The sequence below is a fragment of the Conger conger genome, chromosome 3, assembly GCF_963514075.1.
Source record: "Conger conger chromosome 3, fConCon1.1, whole genome shotgun sequence".
Lineage (NCBI taxonomy): Eukaryota > Metazoa > Chordata > Actinopteri > Anguilliformes > Congridae > Conger > Conger conger.
Window position 1 is genome coordinate 12,570,904 of NC_083762.1, and position 10,143 is coordinate 12,581,046.

The following is a 10,143-nucleotide window of genomic DNA, read 5'->3' on the forward strand; positions in this document are numbered from 1 at the left end:
TAAACTGGCAGAATGCAAATGACCCACCTTCACTCGCGCCCCACATTAAAGCGCCTTTCATCCAGCTCATTAGAGAGCGCTGGCGAGGGGGCGGGTCTCCGCGGGACACAGGCCTAGCCTTCCACACGCCCCAGAAGAAAGGAGGGAGGGGGGGGTAAAAAAAAAAAGAGAAAAGGTTAGGGTAATTTCCTCCGCAGTCACCATGCGCCTGGCGCTGCAAACCGCTTATGGCTCTATAAAAGATAGCAGACTTCTAATTACCCTTTTCTCCTCTGTTCCCCTCTCTCTCTCATGCTGCGCGGATGCTAAAGCTCTCTAATTTGCGTCTCTGGCTCTTCAAATCCACGTCGGGCTCAGCTCGTACACCAGGAGACGTATGTATGCCCTGTCCAAAAATAGCCATCGGCAGTCTGATGATTTTGGTCCACGCACACTGTACCAAAATATATCCGCAAATAGTAATTTACGTTGATGGCTGAGCCCAGCTGAGCTCCATGATTGATGTGTATTCCTTTTTTAGACACAGCAGTAAATGTGTCATTTGGGACGTCTTAGTGTATCGGACAGGCAATCCATGTTTTTGTGCTGTTTATCAATAATGGCAGCAATGTCTTTGTCTCATGTAATGTTAATATATTTTCATTTAGAAATGTTACTTCAGCAGCTGAGTTGAAAAAGTAGAGTAGAAACTTGCTGAAGTATATGAGTGAAGCACATTGGAGAGGAAGTGCAAAGTTCAGTGGCTTTTCCACTACTCAACACACTGCTACATATTAGGTAGCTAGGATAGAAATGTAACTTAAGCTGAAGTTACTAACTTTAACTGTATCATAATTAGATTTCTTGTATAATCTAATTACAATACAGGTAAATCAACACATTCTAGGCACACTGTTGTTTTGATTAGAGCGGTTTCAAAGATTGGGGAAGGCATATTGCCATAGCAACAGAACAAAGTGCTCCATTACACTTTCTCGTGGTCTTTTTAATGTGCTCTGTGAGAAATGCGGCTGGCTTTTTCATCCAGGTACAAAGTGCTTCCTTTATTCAGAAGTGTCTTCCCTGATGAAAATCACCGTGCGGTGCACCCTCGTTCGTTACGTTCGTTTGCTTTCGCCTGCGATATTTCGGCAGTGTTAAGAGGCCTCCCTGTCCTCCCCCCTATCCCGCGACATGCGCAGTGCGGTGTGTGTTTGTACAGGTATGAATGGAGAATGGAGCTTTTTGACGGGAGACCCTTTAAAGTGCCTTTCGTAGGAAAAAATAATATGCGGCCATTATAAACGGCGTCCCCACATGAAGGAGGCCTGTAACAGGAGTCCCCTGGCCCCATGCGAGTCTCTCCGCTCACCCCTCTCTGTGTGCCTCTGTTGGTTTGGATAAGGGGCGCAGGGGGGCCCCTCTCTTCCTCCTGCACTACCCGTCCACCATTTTTCCACTTTCTCAGAAAGGAAGGTTGGAAAAACCGCCTTAAAAGGTCCACACAAAAAAAAGCTTGTCACTGGGGTGGTCCACTATAGGTATATAACTAGGTACAAGCCGGCAATATATAATTCATTTGTAAAAGGGACTAATTAGTACCTAAATAGGACATTATTGTACTTTCAGGGTACATCTGAAAGGATAAACATGTACTTCCACTGTACCTCTATTTCGGAGAGTGTTCATTCTTCAGCACAGAACACTGCACCTCTCTGCAGTGTCTTGTGTGTGCAAGGAGGGAACCTAGGTTGGTTATAAACATGGTTAACCAGATCATACCGTGGCACTGAGTCTTAGCTTGGGCTATTTTTCTTATTTTAGAGGTGAAGCCCCTCTGCCTTAATCTAATGGACCGACCTTGTGTTTTCCAAGACTTTGAAGGTGATACGTTTTTTGTGTCATTTCTTTTTCTTGTCTTTGGCCGCTAGCCAATATAAACTTTCAAAAACTCCCAAAAAAACGTGTTGTTTGAACTTTTTTTTTTTTGTTAGATCACAATTGAATTTTACAACACATTAAGACACATTGTTTGTGACTGGGCCTTCGAGAAAAACACCATACGCAGGCAAAAAAAAACCCTCGGCCTGATTTTACACCTGTCAGGACACTGAGAAAACATCCCCAACTGTCAGCTGAGAGATGCAAAGAATGAGACCCAGCTAAGACCCCTTTAGGCCAGATAATGCCCCCCTAATTCCACCTCACTGCAGCTGAATAGCAGCACACAGGCCCCCTCCAGGGAACCAATGGAACGGCCCCTAGCAGGCTTTATTCCCAAGATCCTTGAGCCAACAGCAACAAAGGGGCCATGGCGGGCTGAACACTCCTCCTGCCTTTCGCCTCTCCTCTCCCTCAATCCCCCTGTTCAGGCCCGGGGCGTGGCCCCTGCCGGGAATGCCCTGACTAGGAAAGCAGGGATTAACCCGGACAAAGGTGTGGCACTTGGTCCCTGAAGCAGTGGGAAAGGGGGCTACCGGGGGCTAAGGACAACAGAGACTGTGCCACCGCTTTGCACCCCGGACTCATGTGAAGAGTCAGGCGTCATTTTCAGCAGATATTTTACACTATTTCTCTGGCCAAGGCCACACATTGGGCTGGTCTCCTTACTGATTTGGCCTATTTGTACTGGAAATAATGTCCATGGCAGTAAAACTGATTCTTTGTGAATTGTAGCTCATCTGGCCTGTTCTGTAGTTCGATCTAATGACCTTGATATGCACTTTTGGTACACCGCTTTGAAAAAAAAAAAACGCCTGCTAAATAAAATGTCATTTAATTTAATTTAATTTAAATGTCATGACAGATTAAGCCTAGTCCTAGATTTAAAAAATATACATTTTAAATGGAGAAACTGGTTTTAGTCCAGTACTAAGTTTAACCGGCCTGCTGTCTTTTTTAAACGTGTCAAGGTTGTTGTCGCACCCGTTGGCCTCAGAAATGTTGGAATGTTGCTGTGCCTTGTGGCCTTCAGTGTAGGACAGCCCAGGACTATGCACCCTGCCCACGACAGTTATCACCACTGTGTGGAAAAGCTCGCGGGTCATTGGGTGTGGAGATCTCAGCGCGCCCGGTGATTGGTTAAACGCTGCAGTGGTTCGGGAAGCTGAGGCCGGGATGTCTCTGGGGCTGCAGGCGACTGCAGTGTCCGGCCGCAGATCCGAGCGCTACTCTACAGCCCTATTGTATGGAATCGTACGCAGACGTAGAAAGAGGAGGTTAAAAGGACAAAACTGTGAAACTGTTGTTTAGGCAGCTGTGGACTGTGGTTCTGGTGATAAAGCTGATTTTATCGAACCAGACTGATTACAGTGAGAAGTAATTTTAAAAATGTTTAAAAAAAACTTTCAAACTGACATTTTAGGCCGTGGGCTAAAAACTATCCACAATGACACACGGTTAGAGTGGCTAAGGTACATGACTGGGACCCACAAAGTTGGTGGTTCAAGCCACAGTGTAGCCACAATAAGATCTGTGCAGCTGTTGGGCCCTTGAGCAAGGCCCTTAACCCTGTATTTCTCTAGGGAGGGATTGTCCCCTGCCTAGTCTAATCAACTATAGGTTGCTTTTGATGAAAAGTGTCAGCTAAATAACAAATCTTTATCGTTCGTTGGCTGGATAAGAGCGTCTGCCAAATTACTTATGTAATGCAACAGGTGATTCTATTAAATAGGTCATTTTATAGTGTGTTAAAGATTCAATCTTATGTTTTGAACATTTAACTTTTATTTGGAAAGAGAAGTGTGAATACTGGCATTTAAAACGGGATCACTCTGCGTAAATTAGATTGTTACCTTGAGGCAAGTGTGTATATAATTGTTTGTGAAGGCTTAATTTGTATGAAAATAAAAACTTGTTAACATTGAAAGCAGGTTAGTTTACCCTACTTAATGAGAGGAAGGAGCTACATTTCGATGTCCAAATAATTGTTCCATGTAGGCTATATACAGTATGTTTATTCTGTGACATAAGAAATAAGAGTCTGTCCTTTTGACATGTATGTATGGAGTGAAGCGAGTTATGATCATCGGTGCTCCGCTAGGGTTATGGTTGCACACAACAATCAATTCAAATACGATGTAAATAGCTGCCAAATTTACTAATATATAATTTTACTTATAGTACAGTGCTTATTGCGGATTTCCATTTTCGTCTCAGAACTATAATTTGCAAACACGTATGTATTCTCTTAAAGACAAAACACACTCGCTCAGCAATTAGTTGCGTGAGCTGTGAGTGGGACAAAGGCTGTAATGAGATACGGTTTTTTTCTTTCTTTCTCTTTTATATAAAGTCTTCACGTGTGAGAATCATTTGTTCGCGTAGCCCATATTAGGCTACGGTGTTGACACTGGAACTGTTGACTTGGAATTACTGGGCATAAAACGGGCTGTTTGTATAGGGACGGCGATACTGGTGTATGTAGGAGCGCGGTCAGCAGTGGACTCTAGATGAGGGCTAGAAAGGGTTCTCTGTACATTCCTGCGCACCGAGCCAGAGAACCGACCCAAATAAAGCAGTGCTCTCAGCTCCGTCTATGCAGTTTAGGTTAAAGGCAGTTAATTGGTTTCCTGCTCAGGGTTAAGTCAACACAGCGTCTTGTTTTAAACAGTGTGGAAACTTGAGAGAAGCAACAATATCGGCACTGTTTGTCCACCCCCTCACACTCCCCAGTTAAAATAATACGAGCGTTAGCTAGTTATGGTTCCCATAGAGCTGTAAAACCTAATACGAGTGAAATGAAAACACATACGCTTCACACCCCACTGATCTCCAGGCATCATCATTCATTTTACGCGTGGTGGACCCCCAGGTCAACAGGCACGGCAAATGTTGTCTTCCAACTAGCTAAACATCCGCGTTAATTTTCGCACTCATTGAGACTCGTGTAAAGTTAATTTAATACGTGAAAACACAGTATGTCTGACATGACTTTTGCCGGGAAAGAAAATAAATGACGCATTTGGCAATAACTGAACGCTTGGTTGGCGATCATAAAATAAAAACACATACGTTATCTTTTCGGCTGGGCTGCTTAATAGTGCCATCTTGTGATCGTGTACAGCAACAACGTGAATTCAAAGCATTGTTATATGGGAGAAAGTCTCAATAACACGGCGCTTTATATTAGGAGGTTTGCGTATTTTGCTGGGCGGCCTAATTTAGCCTTTGAACGAACAGCTTAGCTACCAGGCTACATTACTCTCCTCTCCAGCTGGGGTTACACAGGTGGCTTGTGTCTGTCATGCTTCCACATGCTCTCACTTCCTGTGAATGTAGTTTATCATTGCCTCCAGCACCTTTTTTTTGTGTGAGGCTAAAGTCTTGCATCTTGAGCCAGCCAAGCATCTACATGCGTGTTCCTAAAGAACATCTGCTTAGCGTGTACATAGCGTAGTGTGTGTGTGTGTGCGCGCGTGTGTGTACATGCATACATTTGTGCGCTCACATCTGTGCATGCCTGTTGCGTATGCTTGCGTGTACGTGTTAAGTGTGTTTTTGTGCGAGCGCATGGGGGCCCCCCAGTCAGTGGATATCCTCTGCCCATCACAGATGACTCTGCTGTGACCCAAAGCGAGCCAGAGCCCTCGTCAGTGGAGCCCAATGCCGACATCAGCCTGCAGAATCCGTCCAGGCAGCCTCTGGGTGAGTGCGCATCCAAGTGTTTTCGTGTTGTATTAAGACTTCAATTTTTTCTCTGAAGTGGAAAATATTAGCTTGTTGTAAGTTACTTTTTGCTTGTTACATGTCAAGTTGTATTCATAATCTTTTGACATAATTTGTACACCTAGTTTACCTGTAAAAATCAGGTTAGACCTACATTTTTCAGCTTCGTTTTCAAACATTTTCCAAGGTGGCCCCGTGTCGGGTCTTCCTAAGAAAATCACTACTTGTTTAAACACCATTAAGTAATCTTTAAAAAGTATTTTCTCTGCTAGCAATTTGAGTGAAAGGGTGGTTTACTCTATGTAAAAGGGCATGTGTAATTATAAAGAAGTCTGTGATGACTTGTTTGTTGAGCATGCCTGCATTGAATGAATTTGCCAGTACTGGTGATAAAATATTACTACTTTATGATGGCTATCTTGTTGAGATAGAGGACAAATGATCCCACGGGGCCATTTTAGTCTCCACAACCTTTATTGGGTAACTTATAGCCTAGTGGCCAAGGTGCTTGGCTGGGACCCGGAAGGTCGACGATTCGAGCCCCAGTTATAGCCACAATAAGATCAGTGCAGCTGTTGGGCCCTGGAAAAAGGCGTCAGCTGTAACGTGACCTCCGACCTTTTAATAAGCGGCGGGGCGCGTGTTTGTTCTGGCAGTGAAGCCGCGGTTCAGCCAGCCCACCAAGATGCGGCGGCGGGTGCTGGAGCAGCCGGTGGGCAGCTCCGTGCGGCTCAAATGCCAGGCGAGCGGCAGCCCGCTGCCCGCCATCACGTGGTGGAAGGACCAGACCCGGCTGCCCGCCCCGCGCCAGGGCAAGCGCCCGCAGTGGACCCTCACCCTGAAGAACCTGCGGCCCCAGGACAGCGCCAGATACACCTGCCACGTCTCCAACCCCGCCGGCCACATCAACGCCACGTACAAAGTGGACGTCATCGGTAAGGCTTCGGGGCGGCCGCCGTGTGTTTTTTGTCCGTTTTACAGTTTACCTCACGAATGCGATAAGTGGCGGTAAGGATCACAGCCTGGATCAGACGCTAATAACTGAAAATAGACTGAGGCCGTGTCCCAAACACTTACTTGCGTACAAGTACAATAGTAGGCTATTTTGGATTGAGCCAACTGAATGTTCATTGAAAGTTTGGAGCTATAAATAGTGGTGCCCTATCATGGTGGGCAGAGAGTATACAGGTTCTCTCTGCAACCATTCGCTACCCCTGCTGATTTCACTAATTCATACTAGAGGAGGGGTCCAATTATGAATGAAAGGCTGCATACTCTTGACCCTTCATGGCACATGATCATTATTATTTTTGTTGTTAAATTCACAACTTAACTAGTAATACAATCCATGACAAACATTAGGATTGTCCTTAACCTCTGGCCTCCTCCAGAACGCACCAACTCCAAGCCGATTCTGACCGGCACCCACCCAGTGAACACCACGGTGGAGTTCGGGGGCACCGCCTCCTTCCAGTGCAAGGTGCACAGCGACGTGAAGCCGGTCATACAGTGGCTGAAGAGGGTGGAGCCGGGCACAGAGCGGCGCTACAACTCGACCCTGGAGGTGGGCGGACAGCACTTCGTGGTGCTGCCCACGGGGGACGTGTGGTCGAGGCCAGACGGCTCCTACCTCAACAAGCTGGCCGTCGTCAAGGCCCAAGACGAGGACGCCGGGATGTACATCTGCCTGGGTGCCAACACCATGGGCTACAGCTTTCGGAGCGCGTACCTCACCGTGCTGCCGGGTGAGTACAGGTCCATGACGTCAGCGTGCCTGAGAGGGGCCTGGAGCAGGGATTCCTGGAGACCTACCATCCTGTGGGTTTTAACTCCAACCCCAACAAAGCACACTACATTCAATAGTTAGAGCAGGGCTGCCCAACCCTGTTCCTGGAGATCTACTGTCCTGTAGGTTTTCACTCCAACCCCAACAAAGCACACCTCATTCAACAGCTGAAGCAGGGATAACCAACCCTGTTCCTAGAGATCTACCATCTTGTGGGTTTTAACTCCAACCCCAACAAAGCACACCACATTCAACAGCTAGAGCAGGGCTGTCCATCGACAGCAGATGTCCAAGAACAGGGTTGGGCAGCCCTGGTTACTAATTTTTATGACAACAGTGATGTGATTTTATGTCAGAAAATGACCTTTTATTGAAGGTTTGACATAATACTTTTTGCCAATGAAATTTTTGTGGTTAAAGATAAAGTGTTGCCGTTAAGTGAAAATGATAAATGGTAAATAAAGGAATAACGCTTCGATTGCTCGATTCCTCAGACCCCCAGGTGGAGAACACGGTGAGCCCTCCCCACCTGAGCTCCGGCCTGCCCTGGCCCCTGATCATCGGCATCCCGGCGGCCGCCCTGCTCATCGTGGGGACCATCGTCCTCTGGCTGTGCCACAGCCGCCGTCGAAACGGCGCCCTGCCGCCCCGCGGCCCCCCTCACCGAGACCACCACACCGTCGACAAGGACTTCTCCACTGCCAGCAGCGCCACCCCCGACTTCCCCAGCCAAAGACTGATTGGCACGGCCCCGCCCGTGCCCAACGGCCAGCCAAAGATTTACTCCAAGGTCTACACGGATGTACACACTCACACGCACACACACTCGCACGCCCACATGAACGGCAAGGTTCACCAGCACCAGCACTTCCACTACCAGTGCTAACCTGGCGCCGCGAGCCCTCGTCTCGTGTTGCTGCTCCCCTGAACCTTCAGCGGACTACGATCGAGGGGCAACCCCGCGCATCGTTGTTAGTTGTGTAAACTACAATTCCCAAGATACCACAGGGGGGAAAAGTCACCTGAGCAGTGTCGACTCACCACAGTGTAACTGACGTGTACACAGCTCTTGTGGGGTCACGCTCCTGGACAGCTTTGGACAGGGTTACTAAAGTACCTACTGTCTGCTTTGGAGGATGATGGGAAAAAAGGCTTTGAAAAATCTCAGGGCTGGGGATGAATTGACACATACATTTTGCTTGCAGTTCACGTGTATGTTCTTCGGTCAACTGAGGTGCCAGACAATGGACCAGGGGGTGTTTTTTAAGTGATTTGTATGAGAAACCACCTGCCCCATTCCCAAATATTATCATATGTAAAATGTACATATATATTTTAATTATGAAACACTTGTTTATCCAAAGCAGAAAGTAATATAAGGAGTAGTGTATAAGCTTTTGTAAACTGGAAGCTGCGACTGTGACAAATCTGCTGAACTGTACCAGCGTTATTGTTTACAATGTGTTGTCCTTAATTGTTTATAGTGGTACATGAGCAACACAAACTGTGGTGCTTGGATTTATATATATATATATATATATATAAATATATATATATATATATATATATATATATATATATATAAATACACAATATTATTTCAGGAAGAGACTATGCAATGAGTGCAAGATTTGTCAGGGAAATTGGATGAATGAGTGAAAAGATAAAATAATAAGGGCATTTATTTTGTTTCCATAAAGATTCTGTTCTTTGTATCTTTGTATGTCTGATAAAAGCAGTATTACCAAATATGTGTACCCCGTGTGTCACTAAATGCCATTTTTCTCTTATACACATGGTAGAAAACATGTATGTATGACTCTCATATTTTGTAAGATCTGTATTTTTTAATATTTAGGACATGAACCATAATGTATTTTTGTATCTGTTGCTCATGAACTGTATTGTACATGTACTGTATCATATTTGTATCCATTGTCTGTATTTCCAAGGATTGGGAAATGGACATATTTTGTGCACAAAGCTGTCAGATTAAATCAGTTTTGGTCCTTCTAGATGATTGAGTAACACTTATTTGATAGAAATTATTTCTAAACTTTATTAGTTTTCTTTATGGACACAAATGCAAATGGCAAATCTTACAGCTGCTCATTGTACACATTATGTAACCAATTTATTTTACCTTTTTAAGTTTTTTGTGTGTTTTATTGGAGTAATTAAGGCCGTGTATTCTGTTCAAGAGCACATCAGCTATGCCTCATCCCAGATTCAAACCCACAACTCTTAGATCCAGATTTTAATGCCCAAGTATTCAAAATTAATTGTTTATAATTGTTGTCTTACAAGTGGTTTGTAAACATGCACAGTCTCTCTGAGAAACATTGCATGCTGCAATCTTATTCTGGTGCTCATACAAGAGTATCAGATAAGAAATATTTTTCTAATAAAAAATATTGATCATCTTTATTCATTGCAGCTGTTTTTTTTCCCTCCGGAATGCAGATAAATTGAAAGGGAATATTTTATTTTACAGCCATTTTGCAGTACAAGCAGAACTTATAAATCTTTTATCTTTGAGGCTTTGCTTCTCATATACACTCACCGAGCACTTTATTAGGTATTTATTAAACTTATTTTTTAGACTTCTACTGCTGTAGCCTATCCACTTAGAGTTATGATGCATTGTGTGTTCAGAGATGCTCTTCTGCATACCCCTGTTGTAATGTGTGGTTATTTGCATGACTGTCACC

The 10,143-nt window shown here is 44.9% G+C and overlaps 1 protein-coding gene across 1 annotated transcript in view; it reads left to right on the forward strand.

Moving 5' to 3' along the window:
• fgfrl1b (fibroblast growth factor receptor like 1b) overlaps window positions 1-9,859 on the forward strand; it is a 39,550-nt gene extending 29,691 nt beyond the window's left edge. Inside the window, exons 4-7 of the mRNA XM_061235317.1 lie at window positions 5,533-5,625; window positions 6,303-6,581; window positions 7,038-7,391; window positions 7,927-9,859. Coding sequence (XP_061091301.1) covers window positions 5,533-5,625; window positions 6,303-6,581; window positions 7,038-7,391; window positions 7,927-8,318 — 1,118 coding nt within the window. The 3' untranslated portion in view covers window positions 8,319-9,859. The remainder of the gene's footprint in view (window positions 1-5,532; window positions 5,626-6,302; window positions 6,582-7,037; window positions 7,392-7,926) is intronic.
• The last annotated feature ends 284 nt before the right edge of the window (window positions 9,860-10,143 follow it).